The sequence below is a fragment of the Drosophila busckii genome, chromosome 3R (genome assembly GCF_011750605.1).
Source record: "Drosophila busckii strain San Diego stock center, stock number 13000-0081.31 chromosome 3R, ASM1175060v1, whole genome shotgun sequence".
NCBI classification, from domain to species: domain Eukaryota; kingdom Metazoa; phylum Arthropoda; class Insecta; order Diptera; family Drosophilidae; genus Drosophila; species Drosophila busckii.
The window spans coordinates 16,969,681-16,991,129 of record NC_046607.1 but is presented as its reverse complement, the minus strand read 5'-3'; the positions used below and the strand labels follow the sequence as shown (position 1 = coordinate 16,991,129).

Below are 21,449 nucleotides of genomic sequence, written 5' to 3'. Positions count from 1 at the left end.
GGGGGCAAGAAGTTTGGTAGCCAGTAAACAAAAGCAAACATTGCGTGCCAAAAATTCCGTAAATTTTTAAAAGTCACAACATGTGTAAGCTGGATTTTTACACACACGCAAACACACATACACACACATGCATACAAGCTGCCATTCACACACACACACACATACAGTTGCTTTGCTTCATTGTTGTTGTTATTGCTGAAAGTAGGTGCGTCCCCTTGGTTTGGCTTGCTTCGGGACTTAAGTGCTAAATTGAAATTCCGAAATTAAGTAATTTCTCCCAAGGGCGCAGACCAAGCCAAGCCAAGAGCTTGGGAGTGGGCGTGTGCGACACACAGTGTTGTAAAACAACGCACATAAAACTACAAAGACGAGCCTTGCCCCACAACAACAACAACAATGAATGTGGCACTAATAGTTTGTATGTTGGCTGCATATAAAAATAAAAACCCAACAGCAGCAGCAGCAGCCACAACGAAACAAGCTGTAAAAATTATAAGAAAATGGCAAGAACATAAACAACATGTTGGGCGTATAAGCCCAGAGCTTAGCTTGGGCAAACTAAAGCTGCGCAAATCATTTACTTAAGCAAAATAAAATATAAAATATGCGCTAAGGCTTGAAAATGAAAGTGAGCGACTGGCTTTAGTTTTAAACCGAATGCAGCTTGCTTAACTTCCAATAAGCTAGTTAAAGTCTAAGCACAGTTTAGATTTCATATCGACTTTGGCTGTTAATGATATTTTCAAGCTTTTGTCATCTTTGACTTTGCTGCAAGGTTTTTACTTTTTTTCAATTTCAAGCATGAAGCAGCAGAATAAAAAGTATATTGAGCGCTTTTTGGTTAGGGAAATAACGTTGCCCAAGACTGACACCACCCTGTGGGGCATGTAGCTTGCCAAAAAGAGAAATTTACAAAAAAGAAAAAGTCTTAAACACTACTTGCATTTTTCTTATGGCACGACAACTATTTATTACCCCGCCCCACGCCCCCACACGAGTACAGCGCAACCCTCGAGGGTGTAAATGTTCAGCAGCATGCTTCAACCTTTTCCAAACCAAGTTTGTTGTTGTTGTTGCTGCTGTGACCGGTGGCAGTTGCTGCTGCTCAAGATGTTGATGATGATGCTGCTGCTGCTGCTGCTGCTGGTGATGATGATGATGAAGAATGCGCATGTGTTACTAACGGCTACGATTATTTTTATTGTTTATTTGCTTTGATTTCGTTGTGTGTTGTACATTTCATGTTTTTATTCCAGCTACAGCCTCACTGTATGTCTGTGTGTGTGTATTGGTTTGCGCATTTGTGCGTAACGAATAAATTTAGCAAAATAAATAAGGACAATAATCCTTTTGAATGCATTGCAATTGAGCTTTTTACAGCCATTGGCTGAGCTTTGCTACGATTTGGTTTTCAAGTTTTACAGCTTCATATATACAGCATATGCATTTGCATGTGTGTGTGTGTGTGTGCAGCACTTAACTCAACATTGTGGCAATTTCTGCACAAGAGAGAGTGAGAGAGCGAATTGATTGCCCCGCTGGCTCTTGTCCGGCTAATGCCATTTTATTTTGCTTGATTTGCATTTCAATTCCAAATCAAATTTTTCAATTGGCAGCTGCGCACACACACACGAACACACACACATACATATTGAATATATATATATTTGCTAAGTAGCGTCTGCTAAAACTCAAACAATCAGCCACACACACCCACACATATGTCCAGCTCACACACACACACACACACATGCGCACATAATTGAATTTGAGCGCAGCAAAAATTCGTAGCATGCTTTTCAGCGCTGCTGCTGTTGTCCCCTCAGGCCTATTGCGCACTCTTTCGCACTCGCTCTGTGTAATTGACAAAAGCTGCGCGGCAGCGGCAAAGTTGTTGAAATTTGAAATCAATTTATTTATATTGAGTTAGCAGCAAAATGCTTTAACCTTTAGCTCGGGCTACGTTTCAACTGCAGCGTCAGCATAAAAGAAAAAATCTACCAAATTTATATTGACTGACTTGGCAGCGTATTCTATGTGTGTGTGTGTGTGTCTGTTAGTCTGTCTGTCTGTCTTTTATTTGTTAAATTAAAAGCTTTATTGCCTTGCAGTTCGCTCTCATTGGCTTTATGGGCCGCTCGTTCGCTCGCTCGCTCGCTGGCGCAAAAGACTTTCAATTAGTTTTATTAGGGTGTACCAAACATTCCATCAGAGCTGCTGGCTGCTTATTGTTGTTTGGCCTGACGCTGCTATTTCAAATTGGCCTTTTGACTTTTATGTGCTCACCAAATTTTTTCGTTATGAGCTAGAGCGAGAGCGAGAGCGCAGCATTGTGGTTAACACATGAGTGCGCAATTTATTAGCAAATAAGCTAAGCTTACATTGCTGATTAAAAAATGCTACAAATGAATGAAACATTGAAATTAATTTTGTAACAGCAAAGTGAGCAGCAGTAGCTGCTGCTGCTTGAAGTTTATTTTATTATCTCTATGGCGCACTTGACAAATGTTGCTGACACGCCAAGAGTTCGCTGTGTGGGTCAAGCGCTGCTTGTTGTTGCGCTCATCATGTCACAGTTGTTGAGAAATGAAAAGTTTTTAGTTGTATAAAAAACACTTGAGTGGCTGGGCGAACTTCAAAACGAATTTAGCGCCTAGAACAGGGTTGAAGGCGGCGCTTGATTATTGAAAAATGCGGTGTGGTGTGGGGGCCAGTTGCCATAATTCAAGCACAGGCATGGTCCAGGCTAAAACTTTTATCGTAGTTTTATTTTTATCTAACTCTTGCTTTTGCATTTCGTTGCAGCAAACTCAATAAGTTGCAATGTGAAGTGAAAACCGCGCAGCCAGCCAAGTCAACAAGCAACAAAAAATAAAGAAAAGTTGAGCAACAACAAAAAAGTAGCTGACGCTGTCAGAAAGTTGTCGTTGAGCAGCAGCAGCAGCAGCAGCAGCGCAGCAGCGGGAGCATCTGCTGTGACGATTGACAAGACAAAAACAAAAACAAGAGGAGGGAGGCTAAGCAAAAGCGCAACGAGTGAGTGCGGCAAGAGTTTGACAAGTGGCACACACAAGTGGCGTGGCAGCGCCGAAAAGCACGCAGCGAAAAGTTTCGTTTCGTTTTATTCTAGAGTGAAACTCTTGGCGCTGTGTTTAGTCCATGGCCGCGTGGCTTTTGTTGCCGTGACCAGGCAACAACAATTTCAAGCGCTATGTGCTGGCCAAATACCGCAACGGTACGTCAACAGCAAACGAAATAGAGCAGCAGCCGACAAGGACACATAGAAAACAAAAAGAAAACACAGAGAACAGTTAAAGCAAGAGCCTGCCAGCGGCAAAAGGCACATGTGATGCGACAAGGACACTTGAAGTGCCGGCAACACACTTGAGCAGCAGCAGCATACGAAGCAGCAAACGTATAACTACTACAGCTAAGAATAAAAAGAAGAAGCAGCAGCAGCAACAACAACAACAGTGCAGCAATTGCAGCAATGCGCAAACATAAAACGCCGCTGCCAGCGCCGTCAGCAGCCACAAACGCGGCAGGCAGCAACACAAATACAGCACAAGCAGTTGATATGGAACTGCAGCGCAGCTTGCTAGGCCAAAGCAGCGATACAGCAGCAGCAGCAGCAACAGCCACAACAGCAACTAGTCGTCTGACGTCAAACTGTCAGCAACAGCCGCAGCCACAGCCACAGCCGCTGCTTGGGGTTGGGGGCAGCAGCAGCAGTAAGTCGTCATCGCAACAGGCCGCGGCCGCGCGTCTAATGTCCAAATCAATGCTGCAGATTGCCTGCTATGTGCTCTGCCTATGCGCGTTTAGTTTCTCGCTTTACTCGAATGTGCGACAAACGCGCCTCGAGTCGCGTCTGCAGCGCCTGCAGCAGCTGGACGCGCGCATAGTGGAGCTGGAGCTGCGCCTGGAGCAGCAGCAGCTGCTGCATTGGCCACTGGAGCAGGCAGCGCAGCTAACAGCGCCAGCTGCCAATGATTCATCAACACATCTGGCGCTGCATGTGCGTCGTGAGTTGCATCGACTGCGACGCGACGTGTCACATTTGCAGCTAACGCGACGCCAGCAGCGTCGTCAGGCAGCCGAAGCGGCCGCCAATGCAGCAGCAGCAGCAATTGGCAATGGAAATGGCAGCAGCGGCGAGTGCCAATGTCCAGCAGGTGAGTGAACAAATTTAAGTCGTCGCCAGTTGCAATTTAATTAGCAGAATTTATGGCTGCTTAGAGATTTCCATTAATTGGAAAAGTGTTTTTCCTTATCAGCATAAATTAGAGCAGCCTCTGCCTTCTATATCTATATATGTCTCAGCCGCTTTGTCTGGCTGCTGTGTTTGCCAAAAACTTTGATTACTCGGGGATTAGCCATGTCCTTTGAGTCGTCGCTGTCTGCTTGCATGCCAAGCTTGCTTTGTGGTTTGCATAAATTTTGCTTAAAGTACTTTTTAAAAAGTTTTGCGCACACAGTGCGAGCGAGACGGCAACACGTTTGCTATCAACATTACCCCTGACCTTTTGCTTATGGGATTTAGCTTGGCGCATAAAGTTTGCTGCTGCTGCTCATGCAGTCGTTGTCCTTGTCGCAGTTGCTGCTGCTGCTGCTGCTCTCGCTGTTGTCCTTTGTGTGCTTGTCGCATTAACGCAATTTGTCTTGACATTCGCACAATTAACTCATCCACTCGAGTGCCGTCGCTAAGCTGCTGCTAAACTTTTCTCTCAGCTAATCCCAGCTGCTAGCATATGACGCATACGCAGTGGTGTGCGTCTGGCTAAATGCTCAACGCAATTATTTAACAACTTGGGCACATGCAAAGAGAACTGAGCTGAGACAAGATACGAGTACGAGTAAAAACTTTTCTAATCGATGTGCACGCAGGTCGAAAGTTTCCCAAAGTGTGTGCAGTGGTCAAAGTTTCTTTTCAAAGTCACTGCAAATAAATAAATTTCTGCAGTTCAGCGCGCTCAATGAATCAAAGCAGCAGCCAACTGCGTCTTAATTTTATGTTTTGTCGTCGTCTTCTGCAAGGACATGGGCAGCACACAGGATGCTGCAGTTAAGTCGCTTAGTTGGCATTTCTCGTTTGCTTAATAAAATTAAATAACAAAATGCTTAAGACTACAGTGTGACCAAGAAATGTGCAAATTAATAAATTTAGCAATTGATAAATACATATACGTTTAGCACACTTCACACGTTGCGCTGTACTTGATGCCCACTGTACTTGCTTGTCAAACTGCAAATGACATTTGGCCACTTCTAATGCTCGTGTGCTCTTTATTACGCTAGCGAGTGATACAACCCACTGCAGCTGGACGTTGACATCTATGAGAGCTTTGACCACACACACACACACACGCACACACATGCATGTAGTGCAGTGTGCCCTCAATTTATCATAGCCAAGCGCAAAATCCACTTTAGCCAACAGCAACAGCAAAGGGAGCGAAGCGTTTGATGCTCTATGGACAACGTTGACTGCGTGTGACATTTTGCCAGCCAAAATATGTTGTACATGCCATGAAGTACACACACACAAGTAAACACACACATAGACACAGTTCACAGTTGTAGAAAAGCAGCATATGAACTATGGAAATTCCCAATTAGGTTTTAATGCGTACAAGTGCTTTTTATTCTGTGCAATTTCTCACAGACAACAAATGTGTGTGCTGCAGTCTTTGCATTCAGCTCACGCGCCAGCTCAACCTGCTGCCCCGCACCCCTCACCCCACTCCTCTTTTATTTTGTTGCTTTTTTTCTTCACACAGCTGCTTGGGCTTTGGTTTTGGCTTTGGCTTTAGCTCTCTCTCTCGGGCGCATATTTTGCCAGTCATAAATTTCAATCACGTTGTCAGGATAACACCGAGTGGATATACTCATATGTCTGCTATGACTCCGACTCTGCATATGCTGCTGCTGCTAGCAGGTGCCAGACTTAACCTTCCCATCCACCCTACGTGGTAGCTAAGGGTGCGTTTTGCAGTTTGGGTGCAGGGTGTGGCACCAAAAATTTCTGCTGCTTTTATTTTTTCGGACGCAATTGGCCAGACCACAAAACCAAACCCACACTTGCTGCTTGGTCATATCGATTGTCGCTACACTTCAATTGATTTCCTTTTCGTTTTCAATTTGGCCTCATGTATGTTTTGCCAGTTGCCTTTTGTTCGCCTTGTTTACTGCTCTGTATGCTTAAGTTGTTAAGCTGCTGCTGTTGCTGTTGCTTGTTATTTGCCATCAATTTGTGAGTTTGCGTGACTTTTGGCTTTGACTTTACCTGTAGCACACACACACACACACACACACGCGCTGATTATCATTTAAATGCTGCGCTAATAGCTCAATAAACCATTTTGTTGCCAGCAGCCAACACCAGCAACACACAACAGCAACAACAACAACAATATCAGAGTCAGCAGCAGCAAATTATTAATTAGTAAAACGTAATTAATGCGCGATGCTTGTCATTATTTTTATGCGCCCCACACACAGAGACACACCCACACACAACATGCAACATGCCACATTTGTTGACAAATTTATTTATTTGTCGTGGCAGGCAGCGCAGATTCCTTTGCTCTTCGACTCCTGCGCTGCTTTTTTGTTTTATTTGCGGTCAACGCTACTCATCGTTGTTATTGCCTCCGCCGGCTGCTGCGTGTCGGCAACACCAACAACAACAACACAAAGTTTTTATGCTATATATATCTGCATATGTGGCATTAAAAGTATCGCTGCTATATCATTCCAGACTGGAATGTGAAGACCATAAAAACCACGCAAATTATTCCATCAAATAAAAAAAATTATAAATCTCATTTCACGCACACGCCGCCAATGTTGCCGCATGCCGCATGCCACAGCGTGTAAAATCTGAATTTATATAGAGTTTTTATCATAAATACAATTTTGTTGATTGAATGTCCATCAGGTGGGAAGTCAATTAATATTTAAATTCATTTTCTTTGCCGTCGCGTCCGAGGCCATAAATATGAAAGTGAGCTATGGGTTTGATTTAAATTGTGTACTAACAATATTTTAATTATATTTGCATACGTCACTTAAAACTAATTGCACTGCTATGTATGGCGCGCACAAACAAATATTTTTATTGCAAATTGTATGTGTGTGTGTGTGCGTGTGGGGGTGTGGGCGTGGCATAACGCCTAACTTTGTGTGACAAACTCAATTAAATTCATAGGCCATTGTGCTGACAACAGGCTCTCAAAATACATTGACAGTTTGTATTCAAATAGTATTATGTAGTTAGAACTAAAGCATAGAGTGCAGCTAATAATGATTGATTCATATTGTGTATATATCTGGCAAATTAATTGTAGAACTGGGCAGTAGTTAAATCGCTGCTTACTTTACTCTTCACTAACCTCTAGCAGAGAAATTTGGCACTGTCATTATCATTTTCTATATCAAATATCTGGAAATAGCAACAATAGTCACCGCATTGTTTACCGGGAACTAGTTAGGTGGCTTCCCATATTAAGATTAGTGCAAAGCATTTATATATTTTAATATATATTCTAGCTTCATATATCTATTTTAACTTATACTTTAAATACTTGCTCTAATAATTTGCAAGCTGCATTTTCTTTCTACGATTTAACCCTCTAGCTCTAGCTAAAGCGTATTTCATAGTTAGGTGCAGTCTTCTAATAATAGTATGCTAAGTAGATATGAGAAGTTTACTTATAGCTTGAATAAATTCTCAAATATCTTGCTAGTTCTTTTTGCTTTTTACTCATTTGCCCTCAACTCATGCTAAAGCGTATTTCATATTCAGGGCGCACTTTTTGGCCTAAGAATAATAATATATATCTAAGCTATGTTAAATTAGCTTATAATAATATATATCATATCTATAATAAGTTAGCTTATAGCTAAAATACTTACTCGTATATCTAGCAAGTTAATTTAGCTTGCTACTCTAAGCTTCAATTCGTATACTAAAGCGTTTCTCATAGTCAGTAGCAGCTTTTGGTTCTAATAAAAACTATAATACATATATCATAGCTAAGATGATAAGTTAGCTCTAGCTTAAATACTTGCTTGAATATCTAACGAGTTATTTTATCTTTCTACTCCTCAAGCCTCAATTTATACTAAAGCGTATTTCATAATCAGAAGCAGCTTCTTGGCCTTATAAAAATTATAATATACCATAGCTATAAGTTAGCTTTTAGCTTTAATACTTTCTCGAATATTCCGTTGGATATTTTGGCTTTATACGCCTTAAACCTCAACTCTTTGCTAAAGCGTCTTTCATAGTCGGCTGCATCACCTTTGGGCTAATAATAAATTTAAATATATAACATACCTATGATATATAGCTTAAATATTTGCCCAAAATGAACTTTGCTTTTTGCTCTTCAAACCTCAATTCATACTAAAGCGTATCGCATAGTCGATTGCAGCCTTTTGTAGAGCCTGCAGCTTTAGTTTTTTGCTGCAGCTGTTACTGGATTTGCAACTGTCTAAAAAAACATTGGCTTAGTTTATTAGCTGCATATGCGTGAATTTCTTTATAAATTTTTTTTTGTGCAGTTTTTGGTTACGTTCTCTTCTCGCTGGTGTGGGCTTGGCTGCTTGGCTTTGGCGGTTACGCCTCATTGCCTGTGTTCCTGGAAATTGAGCGCGTTGGCTGCGGCTGTGGCGGCTGCTGCGGCTGCTGGCTGCGTAAATATTTCAGCGCCAAACTGAAATTTATTCGACTAGCGGCTCGCCAGTGCGACATTTGACAAGAGACGGCGATACAGTTCCAATTGCCATAAATGTGTGGAGGGAGAGGGGAGAGCGGGGAGTGAGGGTAGCTGAGGCCTTGGGCGTGCGATGCCTGCAAACAGATTTCATTTTTATACTTTTACGTGATTTTCAACGCGAGCAACTGAGAGCGCCAGCAACGACAACGACGCACATGCTCCAATTTCATGCCAAACTCACGTACGCAGCTCAGCTAGCGTCCAATAGCAGCAGCAGCAGCAGCAGCAGCAGCTTTATGATTTATTGCCTTGACACTCACGCGCTATGCACAACGCTACGCCCTTGGCCCATGAGCTGGGGCAGCGCGGCGTATGCAGTGCAGATCGCTGCGGCCAACGCGCTTTGTTTGTTTGACAGACTGACAGCTGAACAGACTGACAGACAGACCAGACGCATACAAAACTACTGCTCATCGCCGTCTGCCAGGATTTGTCGTCATACTGTAACTCCTACTGGGATTTAGCAGTAGCCCCGCAACTAGCTGCCCTGCCCCTCCCTCACCGGTTTGTTGCTCTAGCGATAAATACAAGTTTTATGATGGATAATAAATGGCTTCATTCGCGTTGACAAATAGTCTGGTTTTGTTTTCATTTGTTTTGCTTTTGCGCCTTGTCTAGCGCAACTCGCATTGTTTATGCTTCCGCCTGGAGGCGACACGCGGCAAGTGCGACATGCGGCATTGTCTCTCGCTCGTTTTGGGGTCCCTGGTCACCCAGATAAAGATGATGTATTACTGGCGCGACAGCTCGCATTGGCCAAGTGGGTGGATTATGTTTTCAGGTAGGATTACCAATTACGCCTTATAAATAGAAATGCTTGCAATTTATCATTTCTTGCCTGTGGCAGCGGCAGCAATCTCTGCATTAAAGCGTTTCAGACTCCCATCTAACGTGAATTTTATTTGCATATCGACCACGCCCCTTTTTGTAGGCAGTCTGCGTCGCGCTAATGTTATTCATTTTCAATTTTCGACTATTTATGCAGATTAACTCGCAATATGCATAAAAGCACAAAATGTCATCATTTTCGTATACATATAGCAATATATACATATTACGCATACGTCCCGTAGCGTCATGGGCCACGGCTCATTAGGCCGCCATAGATTTCAGCTCGTGACTGACAGTTGAGTGTTTGTCTGGTGTGGTGTATAAAATTTTATGTTTCAATCGGCTGCGCAAAAGAAAAATGAAAATCAAAATCAAAACCCCCATCAATGTCACAGTCAGAGACGCTCAATGCTTGGTCAGTATTTTACACACAAACTGGTAATACAATACGGCTGGCCAGGCCAAAAAGAACAGACCATACAAAGGGAAAGTCAAATTGATAATCAAAATCAAAATCAATCTTAAACTGCAGGCGCTCCATATAGATTTCAATAGAAAAAATCACAATCGATCATTGTCAAGCAGCGCATAAACGTTAAATAAATAAAAAGCATAAATAAACGATAGAGCGAGAGAGAGAGAGGAAAATGTGAACCTAATTAAATTTGCTTTTTACAGCTGTTTTCTAAGAAAATTGAAGCAGCCTGAACTCAATACTCAAGGGAAACGCTCAGTGCATGCAAAAGAGTCAAAGCTGAGAGTTGAAGGCGAACCGAACTGGTTTGCATAAAAAATTATACGCATGTAATTTGAGTGGAGTGGCGGCTGAAAAGAGATGCACAGATTATTACAATGGGAACATAAGTTTTTTGATCAGCTCAGTCTTATATTTCACAGTTAACAAAACGTTTTTTTTAACTACCGTAGAGTAACTTGAGCTACGTTGCATAGTTTTGTTTAAATAGCTTTGACACCCTTAAGTGCTGCAGACCGCAAACACTTTCAAAAAAACGCTGAAATTTTATGTCCTTTGTTGTGGGCTGACTGCTTCAATATCCTTTTGATGCGTGCCAAAACTCAATCAAAATTGTCAGCATGCATCAATGCAACACTTTGGGTTGCATGCCACGCCTTTGGCTTGCAATTAACTTGCGTTTTGCTTTGTGGGTTTTTCCTTTTTGCGTACGCGCCTTGTCTGGCTGTCTGTCTGCCCCAATACCAATGCAATTGTCGTACATGCAACATCGTTAGACGCGACTGCAGCACATGCCACACAATTGGAGCGCCTAAAATGCTGGTAAATCTAATCAAAATGCGAATGTTGCTGCTGAGTCGAGTCCACAGCGCGTAGACCGCGCTCAGGGCCAACTGTAGGCCGCGCCATTTCGCTATTCAAATTAACAGCAACAGCAACCAGCAACAGCAGCAACAACGCAGACGACAACAAGTTTTTCAAGTGCAACAGCAAGGCGACACCTTTTGACATGTTTGTTGCCGCTTGTTGCCATAGGCAGTTTACAATGCTCTTGATTGGCTATGCTGCATATTTTATAGTTACAGCGGGTAGAGCATTTAAGCAACGACTTGGGCGCAAAATAAAACGCTTAACTTGCTTTTTGTCACACTCATCTGCGTTCAACGTTGTCACGTCACGTCAGACAGGCCAAACCCTTGCCAGGCCAGGCCAACAGTCTGTCTGCTGACCAGTTTGTCAAGTTATATGCTTAGCTTACAAATTTAAGCAGCTTTAAGTTGCTGCTTGCCATTCATAACCAAGTGTAGTTCTTCCAGTTAGTTTTCCATTATGCTCGTCGTTGCTGCTGCTGCAACATTCTGGGGCACAGCTGAAATTTTTATTATGTAAATTAAACATTTGCATATTGTGTTTGACGCTTGCTCACTTAACACCTCTTAGCTGGGGGCTGCTGCACTCATGTGTGGCGGCGCTTCTTGGCTGCATATTTATTTATATTTGGCCTTTTTTTTTGAAACGTTTTAGCATCTCTCGAGTGCTGCAAGCATAAACAAATGCAAGCACTTAGAGGCGCGCAAGTGAAATGCTTAAATAAACAACAGTGAACAATAATAACAAACAAAACAAAGCTGAAGCTAAAGCTGCAGCCAATGCCCAAAGAGTTGTCAATTAAAGTCACTGACTGTGCGCTAGGCTCTTATCGTAGAACAAACTGCAGCTAAATCACATTTAACCCAAGATACTGACACCTTCAACTTGGCTATATATAGTGCCTGTCTTTATTTATAGTAGACTGGAGCAGCTTTAAGTTGTCACTACAAATTGGACATGCTACAGTTCGGGTTCGCTGCTTGATTAAGCGCCATAAATCTTCAGGGTCGCGCGACCAAAGTTTAAGGCACACAAACATATATATCTTTCATATATATCTGTTATGCACAGACTATCTCTGTTTGTATTTGTTCTTAAGACATGCCAAGCCGCTGCTGTGCTATTGTTAGTGTAGCCCGCTTCACATTTAACACTTTATATAATTTATTGTAATTTCATTGTTGCTATTCAGACGCTCGCTCGCTCGCTCGAGTTTTGTAGCCCCAGCTGTTAACAAAACGTTTTCCACATAAAACTCACACCTTTCGCTCTGCTGCTGCAGCTGCAGCAGATCTTTAGAGTTGCATCTATAACTGTTGTGTTGCCGCTTCAAGTCGTCAAGCCCACTCATATTGTAGCCATATGACTCTGACTCTGACTATGACTATGACTGACTGCCAGCAGCAACAAGTTGCACAAGCAGTAAAGACCAATATATGTTTATGCGTGGGCTAATTGTGATTAACAGTCTAGAGTTTGTTGTAATTAGCAGCCCATGGCAAAAATCACGGGAAAAAGTCTCATTAGTGTGACACTTTTCTTTCAACGGCAAAGCGAATATTGAAGAAAAATCTATTTTGAGTTCAGCTAAATAATTTTTAAATTTAATTTTAAATATATAAATAGAAAAGCGCTTAAACTTCTATGACCAGCACGGCAGCAATAATTGTAATTTATGCCACAAATTTATAAAGTCATTCAAATTTTACTTGCTAAGCAATTTTACTGAGCTACTGCATTTATTATTCGAAAAGAAAACCTAAGAAAATTTATTTTGTATTAATTTTATTTACAGTTTCATTTATAAGCATTCTAAAAGCTTTAAAATCATTACGCTATGCCGAGTTAGAGTCTTTAACGCTTTACAGTCTTTAAATTTTGCAAGTCTCACAATACACAAAATCTGTTATAATTACAAATTACAAATGGCTGCTCAATTTTGGACTTAATCCATAAATTTATAGTCATAAAACTTTTACTTGCTGAACAATTTTACTGAGCTACAGCAAAAAATATTTATTTATTTAATGTAAACTATGGACCATCGACGATAAAAGAAAAAGATTACAAAAAATATTTAAAATTAATTTTTTGTTTTTAGATTTGATAAACTTATAGATTGGGAGTGTTAAACAGATCAAACCTTCCAACATTCGTTGCAAGGATTGGGGATCAAAAAAATGTTTTCTTTTGTTACTTTTGACTACAGTTTCATTTATAAATATGCTACCAGCTTAAAATTATATAAAACTCTGCAATACGTTAGCGCTATGCTGAGTTAGTGCCTTTAACCCATTAAAGTCTTTAAATGTAGCAAGTCTCACATTACACAAAATCTCTAAAAATTACAATTTTTGCTGCTTAATTTTTAGTTATTTAATTCCTTTTTTGTTGCACTGAGTTAGCTACTTTCATATTTGGAATATACAACAAAAACATAATTGGGAAATTATGTGCGCACTAATTCTAAGCAATGCACACACACAACTGTTTTGGTAGTTTGGCCCAACATGTTGGCATAATTGCTGTTGTTGCTGGCCTTGGTTTAAATTGACTGCCATTAGAAGCCCATTTGAACTGAAGTTGGCAAACTCTGTTAGAGCGAGAGAGAGAGAGAGAGAGAGAGCGAGAGAACAAAACACAACATGAACTGAACTACATCAACGGCTTTACCTTTTGGCATCTTTGCTCATTTCCCTTTTCATGTTGCCAACTCTCTTTTTGCTTGTCAACAGGCTTAGGCTAACTGACGCCTACTGCATAGACCGCAGTCGCCAACAGCGTCGCAGCCTCCTCCTTCTCCGCAGCAGCAGCAGCTGGTGATGCTGTTGATGCTGCCTAGGCCAAGCCGCTTCCTGTGAATCTGTCGGTCTGTCCGCCTTTGTGCGCCGTTTTCTGTATCTTCATCGGCTTTAGCTTGTTCTGCGGCTGGCAAAACTCGTTTGCATATTGTCATAATTTCTGCAATACACACACAGATACACACACACACACAGATACACACACAGACAGCAAGAGACTCTCAACTGTAGCTACAAAGGCGTTTGTTTAAGCAGTTGAGCTCAGTTTGAGTTGAGTTGGGTTGAGCTTGGCTTAGCTCAATGTTCGCCTTTGTGCAACGTCAAATCAACAGCAACCGGCAACTGGCAACTGGCAACTGGCAACTGGCGGCGTTGCAACCATTTGTGGCAAATGTAGCATGTTTTATTGTTATTTTGATTGCATTTATTGTGTTTTTAAGCTGCACATTGTTGCCGCCGCCGCCGCCGCCGCACTAAGCCGCCCGCCAGGCACTAACAAACGTTTGCCCTTCACACAACACGAAACACAAAAGCAACAACCGAGCATAACGAATGTTGTATTTATGCAGTGGCAATGGCAATAGAAAGAAATACTTTTGTATTTTTGCCAAATTTATGTGCATTGAGTGATGAATGGAAAGTAAATATTTGCCCAAACTTTTGTAAATTTGAAGTGTGTGCAGCTTTATGTTTAATTAAGCTTTATTAATTTGCCTTGCAGAAACGAAAACAAAAGCAAAATAAAAGTGCGAACAATTTGTGGCATCAAAGATGTGCAAGATTTTAAGCATTTTGCGCCTTTTGTTTGATATTGAGTTAATTCTTTTTATAAAAATTCAATTTAAAATTGTTATTTTAAGCTTACAAAAGCAAAGTAAAAGTGCAAACTGTGGCTAGTTGCAACAGTTTGTGGCATAGCAAAAAAGACATTAGAGCATCAAAGCTGTAAAAGATTTTGTTGTACCCAATTTGCTTCTAAGCTGTATACGCTCTGAGCGAACTTTATTGTTGCTGAGTTAATTCTTTTTGTATTTTAAATTTTATTTTTATTTTAAGTGCATTTTCCATTAAATTCAAAGCTGCAACTCTTAAGCTGCTGCCACTAAAATTTGCTTGCATAATCAATACAAAAGCAAAGTAGAAGTGCGAACTTTAATGCTCAAGCGTTGCACTGTGGGTAGTTGCAACAGTTTCGAGCATCAAAGCTGTAAAAGATTTTAAGCATTTTGAGTTATTGTTGTTGCCAATTTTGTTGCTAAGCTCTAAGCGCACTTTATTGTTGCTGGATTAATTCTTTTTGTATAATTCAATTCAAAATTTTTATTTTAAATGCAATTACCTTTGAATTCAAAGCTGCAACTTCTAAGCTGCTGCTACCAAGAATTAATTTGCTTGCATAAACGATACAAAATCAATTTTTAAATGCAATGCACTGTGGGTAGTTGCAACAGTTTCGAGCATCAAAGCAGTAAAAGATTTAAAACATTGATGAATTTAACGCACAGCTTTTGTTGTTTTCAATTTGTTGCTAAGCTGAATTTGCTCAGCTCGCACTCTTAACAAACTTTATTGTTGCTGATTTAATTCTTTACAATTTAAATTTTTATTTTAATTGCATTTACCTCAAGCTGCTGCCACATATTAATTTGTTTGCATAATCGATAGTCTAGGGCTCTAGACTGAGTTGTGTGGGTAGATTGAAGCCTAGTCAACACTCAATGCTGACAGCATTAGCATAAACTACTCCATAGTACAAAGCAGAGTTGTGGCAGTTGAGGCAGTTGCCACACATGCCTGCCTCATTGTATTTGTCTAACGGTTCTGCATGCAGCCGTTGCATTTGGCTGGTAATTTGCCATTTAGCATTTGCATTTGCCCATTGCCTGTGCTGGATTGTCCATTAGCGCGCTCAAGCGTTCACAGCTCGCTGGAGTGGAGTGCCGAGTGCCGAGTGGCTCTGCCTGTGCCTGTCAAGCGTCTGTCTACATGAGTTGGCGGCGGCGGTGTCAGCTTACCCAGAGCCGCCCTCTTTCTTGAGCAATTCTTTATGGCTGCCAGCAGCAAGCAACTGACATTAAAACTCGTTGGAGTCTAATTAGGCATAGCGAGCGGCAATCTATCAATATAACAAACTTCAAGTTGCGCCCCCAACTATTAATTAGCAAGTTTTTGCAGCTACTTTGATTAGCGCACTCTAATTAAGAAGCAGCATAAGCTACGCCCAACTAGTTGCATGTGTGCGCAAACTTTTGGCTGCAGCTTTATAAATAAGCAAATTTGCAAGCTCTGAACTTGAACTGAATTTAAGTTTATTGTTTCGCTTGCGTAATTGATTGATAAGCAGCGCGTCCAATTGCTTCAATGCATCGCGTAACTTTAACTTTTAAAAAAATTGCGCCAGCAGCCAACAAAAATATTTGCACATTTTTTTTATTGTTGTTGCTGTTTGTGTTGAGCACGTGGCAGCGTCGAGAATCGAAAACTAGTTAAATATTCGTGGGTAACCCAAAATGTTGAATGTAGAACTTCCCAGCAGCAACAGCAACAGCAACATGAAAAGAAAGCAGCAACAAAACAAACTTTTTTCTCCCCATATATTGATTTGCTGTTCAATTTGCTGGCAGCAGCAGTTGTAACCCAGAAACTAAACCGAGCAAACCCTTAAATGCAACTAAAAGAATTTTAAAGCCCCGACTGGCGTTTGCACTTTACATTAAGCATTATTGCTTTAATGTTATTCTAATGAATAGCTAAATATTTTGGACAGTTTAAATATTTGCACTCTTGACTTTGTTGCTACGTGCTTGGTTGGCTGGCTGGTTGGTTGGTTGGTTGGTTGGTTGGCCTGCCCGGAAGCGACTCCCAGTGGCAAGTTGTCTGCCGTTTTTGTTTGGAGTTTTGAGTTGGCAAACAGAGTGCGGCGCTTGGCCTGCAGGTTTTAACCGAAAACTTTTAGCCAGCGAGAGAAATTGGACAGCTATAGCAGCTAGACAAACATAAAGTAAACAACAGCAACAATAGCGGCAACAACAATGTGGCACAAATTGTTGCAGCCACACATTGGGGCAGCCAGCCAGACCAACTGGTTAGCAAAACTGGTAACGGGCAACTCAGGGTGTCTGTGTGTGTGTGTGTGTCTTTTTTTAATTAATTGCCAAAAAGCGAGGCAGGCAAAAAGCGAGCGGCACTTGCGGCCTAAAGGCAAAAGCGCCGCACAGAACGGACCGGAAGGAAGTCCACAGAAGATTGTGCACAAAAGCTCAAGCACGCACACACACACAAACACACACACACATACGTGCAAGCGAGACAGCTGCAGCTTTAGTTGGGCTAGCATACTTTTATGCGCTGCGCTGTTTATGCGACTTGTAACTTGGTCCTTGAGCCCAACTGACTGTGGCATTGTTGTTGCTGTTTTCTCACTTCCTCAGCTGATTGCCGGCAACATATTTCGCAAATTGCTGTCAAAGTGTTAAGGAAGTTGACTTGGCTCGCCCTTTGCGCTGCTTACGCCACTTACGAGCTGCTGCAATAAACCGAATGTACTAGCAGCCAGTCAGTGTGTGTGTGCGCGTGTGTGTGTGTGTGTATCTAATTGTAGCATGTCTCGAAGATGAATTGCTAATGGCTTTACAGCAAAAACCTGTACACAGTTTTTTTTACAAAGGTCGACAAGCAACAACAATGAAAATAATAATAATAATCAAGAGGCGTGCGCAGTTAGAGAGTTTCAAGTGTCAGGCACTTGGGGCAAGAGTGTAAGATAGGCTACTTTGAATGATGGAGTGCTAGGGTGCCGATAAAGATGCTGAGGCGGCTGCTGCTGCTGATGAAGACGAAGATGAATATGCGCAGCATCGTGTGAAAGTTTTAAATTTCAATTGAGTATTCAGTTACACTTTGAGCAAACCTTTGTGTGTGTTTGTGTCTACCTGGAAACTCAATTAGTTGCAAATGCGCAGCAGCAACAACAGCAACGCTGCTGCATTTTCAATTAGTATCCATAGCTAGTTGAGTCGTGCCTTAGTCTGAGCTCTGAGCTACTTTGGAGACTGCGCCATTGGACATGCAATTAACAGCATCACGTGACCTGCAAGCCAAACCAAGCAACGTCTAGTGAAAATGAAAAATGAAGCAAACTGCAGCAGCAGCACCCCCAACTCAGTCGATTGACTTTTGGTGCTGAGCGTCAATAGCGCATCATTAATTTAAGCCAAGCAACCAAAATCCAACGTACTTCGTATTGCTAGCAGCGCTGCCTTTGGGCACCCAAAGACCAAACCAAATGAAAATAATAAAAATGTAATTAACGCCCAGCCGCAGCCGCAGCTACAGCCACTCGTAGCTGTGTGGCATGGCCTGGGCCTGCTTGCCTCATTTCTTATACAATTAAGTGGCGCTGCTTAACTAGCGTTGACGCTGCGCATGGAAATCTTGCCTAACTTTTGTCTATGCCTGTCATGAATCTCATTGGACGCGCGTAGGCGTTTCCCAGTTTGTTGTGTTTTCTTAGCTGCTGCTGCTTATCTGATTATGCGGTCCGACCTTGCTTCAGGGCAATGAATGACACGTCAATGGCAGCTCCCTTGGAGAGTTCGAAAGTTTAATTACCATTCGTCGTAATCAGTGCCAAGAATTACGGGCGTGGAATTACAAAAGCAACGTTGTATAAATTAACAGTTCAAGAGCTGAGCGGGGCTATAACACTAAAGTAAGTAGTTAGCTTTAACTAACATTTTTTAATGTTACAAGTCTAGCATACCCGCTTAGTGTGCAGCGCAGCTCACAACATAACCCAGAACACGTTCAAATTATTTCGTAACATCACCAAAGGGAAACAAGAGCAAAGCTGACCAGCTGCCTTTTGTTGTATTTCGTAGCAATGGGGCACAGGCGGCCAATTGGAGAGTGTTGCGTCCCTCGAGGCAGCAGCAGAAAAATAACAACAACAACAAGTTGATGAACAACAAGACAATGAACTATGTTAAACCTGTAGCCGCCGCAGTCAACTAACTAAACATGCGACCCAACCGACAAAATTTTTTTTTTTTTTCGTACACACACAAAAGAGCAGAGCGTTGAGCAAAAAATATGCTACACAGCTGCTAATAGCTAGAGGGGGATTGTGGTTGGGGGTGGTGAGTGGTGCGTGATAAGCGCAGCATTGAGCACTTGGCCAATGGCCATTGATTGAAGGCAAAGCTACTTGCTGTCCACTTAAGATACACAAAAGCAGCAGCAGCTAGCTATAGCTATAGCTATATGGCTGGCTGGCTATATATATAAATTGATTAATGGATGCAAATGATTGAGCAACGGCAAATAGTTCAAATGGACGGACGGACGTGCCAGCAGCTGTCAAAGGCGAACATCAAAGTTATTCTATTCGAGTTGAACAAAGGTGCACGCATACGCCATCTGGCGCATAAGCCACAAAGCCATAAAGCAGCGCAGCCATAGCTTGGACTGCTTAGCAGACATTTTCTATATAAAGTGCATAAATTAATTGCAATGCAGTCTAAGCTGCAAGTGCTTTGACTCTGCATTGTTTAAATTCATTAATTAATTAACAAATAAATATTTGTGCAGCTTTAAGGCATATTTTATTTTATGTAACTTTAAAGCAGCATTTTATAAATATTTTATTTTATATAAATATAAATGAAATTCAATGCTTAAGTTAACAAAACGAAAATAAAATTTTATTTCATCATAAATTATTGATATGAAATAATTGAGTTGACGCTTAGAGCTTAGTTGACGTAAGAGACAAATATTTAAAATTCATTTAAAATAAATAATTGCATTTAAATCATTTAAAAATATAATTTTGTTATACTTTAATGCAACATTTGTTGTAAGCATCGAGTGAATTCCAAAAATAATCAAACGAATGCTCTCAGCTTGGGATTTAAGACTTTCAGCAGTTTCATGCTTATTTATTTATTTAAGAATGACAGCAAATGAAAATATATTGATATTTATTATTGATATTTAATACGCTGCTGCAAGAGAAATGTAATAAATATTTAAAATTCATATTACATAAATAAAAAGCAACAAATTTAAAGCACAGACTCCAGACTTGGCAGCGGCCGAAATTCAATCTGTGTTTGGTTTGGTGTTAGTTAGACATTGAGACTTGTTTCAATTGACTTTAAGACTGCCATAAAATGAAGCCTAGATACATTCATTGTCTCACATTCGTTTTTAGGACGCGCAGCTGATCTCGCCAAGCTAATGCGCGTATAATTTCCAATCAATTGACTTGGGTGCAGTGGGGAATGCAAAAGTGATCGCTTTTTATTGCACACACTAAAAATCAGCCAGACCGTAGACTGTGGCTGGCTGCAGTGCATCCGTCTGTCCAGTGCTGTTTGCTTAACTGTCTGCGGCGCAAAACAAAAAGCAACAACAAGAAGATGAGTGGGGAGAAGTTGGAGGCTGCTGAGCAATTGTAGCGCAAGAATAACAAACCAAGCGACGACTTGGAAGTTGCTTTGTTGATTTTTTATTGAGGCTGTGGCCAGGGCGTTGGCGGCGACGTCGGCGTCGGCATCGCTGCCAATGACGTTGATGAATTTCTATTTACTTTGTTTAATTTCTGTTTTTATTTGCCAGTCGCCTTGGCTTGCCACTCACGCATACCTTCAGCTCTCTCCCTCTCTCTCTTCCCCTCTCTCAATTGAAACTGCGTGCAATTAGCGCAAAGTGCTGCTCAGCACTTTTTTATGAGTGTGGTGAGCGGTGGTGGCGCACTCGAGGTTTGTGTCGATTTTTAGCTGCAATTACCGTTCGCCTGTTGCCCGTTTAATTGATTTTGACGCCGGTCCACACTCCACACGCTTCACGCTCTGCGCCTTTCTCTTCCAGCAGCAGCAGCAATTAGTCTGAATGTCTGTGGTGCGTGCTGCGTTTCCAATCCTGTTTGGCTTGCCACTAAGTCCTGCAGCTTGCAAGGGCGCGCGTTCATTGTTTGTTGTGTGATTAACTGTTGCCAACTGTTTTGTTGTTGTTGTTGCTCTGATTCAAAGCTGCAAATTGCATTTTTAATTAATGCACTTTGCGCTGCATTGTTGCAAATTTAAGCAAACTTAGCACTAAAATTTAACTAATAGCTTGGGCTAGCTGCATAGCCATTGCTCATATCTTAACAATAACAAACTTGTGGCGGCGCCTATTTGGGCAACCACTAAATCAATTGGCTAGCAATTATATCAGACATATAGCTGGCATCGAACGAGCTAATAACTTGCCCCACAGATTGAATCTATGGGCAGGCAGCAAATGTTTATTTGTTATTTATTGTTTGCTTAGCACAAATCAAAAACAAAATGCAGCAGCAACAACACAACAGCAACATAAATGAAAAATATTTCAGGCGTGCGTTGAAAGCAACTTGGGCTGTCTATGAATGACTAATAAATTGGCGCTTGATAAACTTGGGGGCACAAGCGCCAAACACAAACCACATGCAACAGCAAGCGAGACGTTGCAAGAATTGTGTATCAAGTGGTAGCCAGAGAGGCTGCTTTATATATAGAGATGCGTACTTATTAGTTTAGAGAATTTAGCTACGCAATCAAATTAAATGCAGTTCCAAAACTAAAGCTGGCTCAAGTGGCAGCAACGAATGCCCGAGTGGCAACAATAGGCGAGTGCACTCGAGAGCGAAACAAGCAGCAGCCA

General features: G+C 41.5%; 1 protein-coding gene across 11 annotated transcripts in view; it reads left to right on the top strand.

Moving 5' to 3' along the window:
• The window catches only part of LOC108603813 (collagen alpha chain CG42342), a 52,268-nt gene that overhangs the window by 5,538 nt on the left and 25,281 nt on the right, over positions 1–21,449 (top strand). For all 11 annotated transcript variants that reach the window (XM_017992929.1, XM_017992926.1, XM_017992930.1 and 8 more), the window contains exon 2: positions 2,806–4,175. In XM_017992929.1, the coding sequence (XP_017848418.1) occupies positions 3,491–4,175 (685 nt within the window). In that variant the 5' untranslated portion in view covers positions 2,806–3,490. The remainder of the gene's footprint in view (positions 1–2,805; positions 4,176–21,449) is intronic.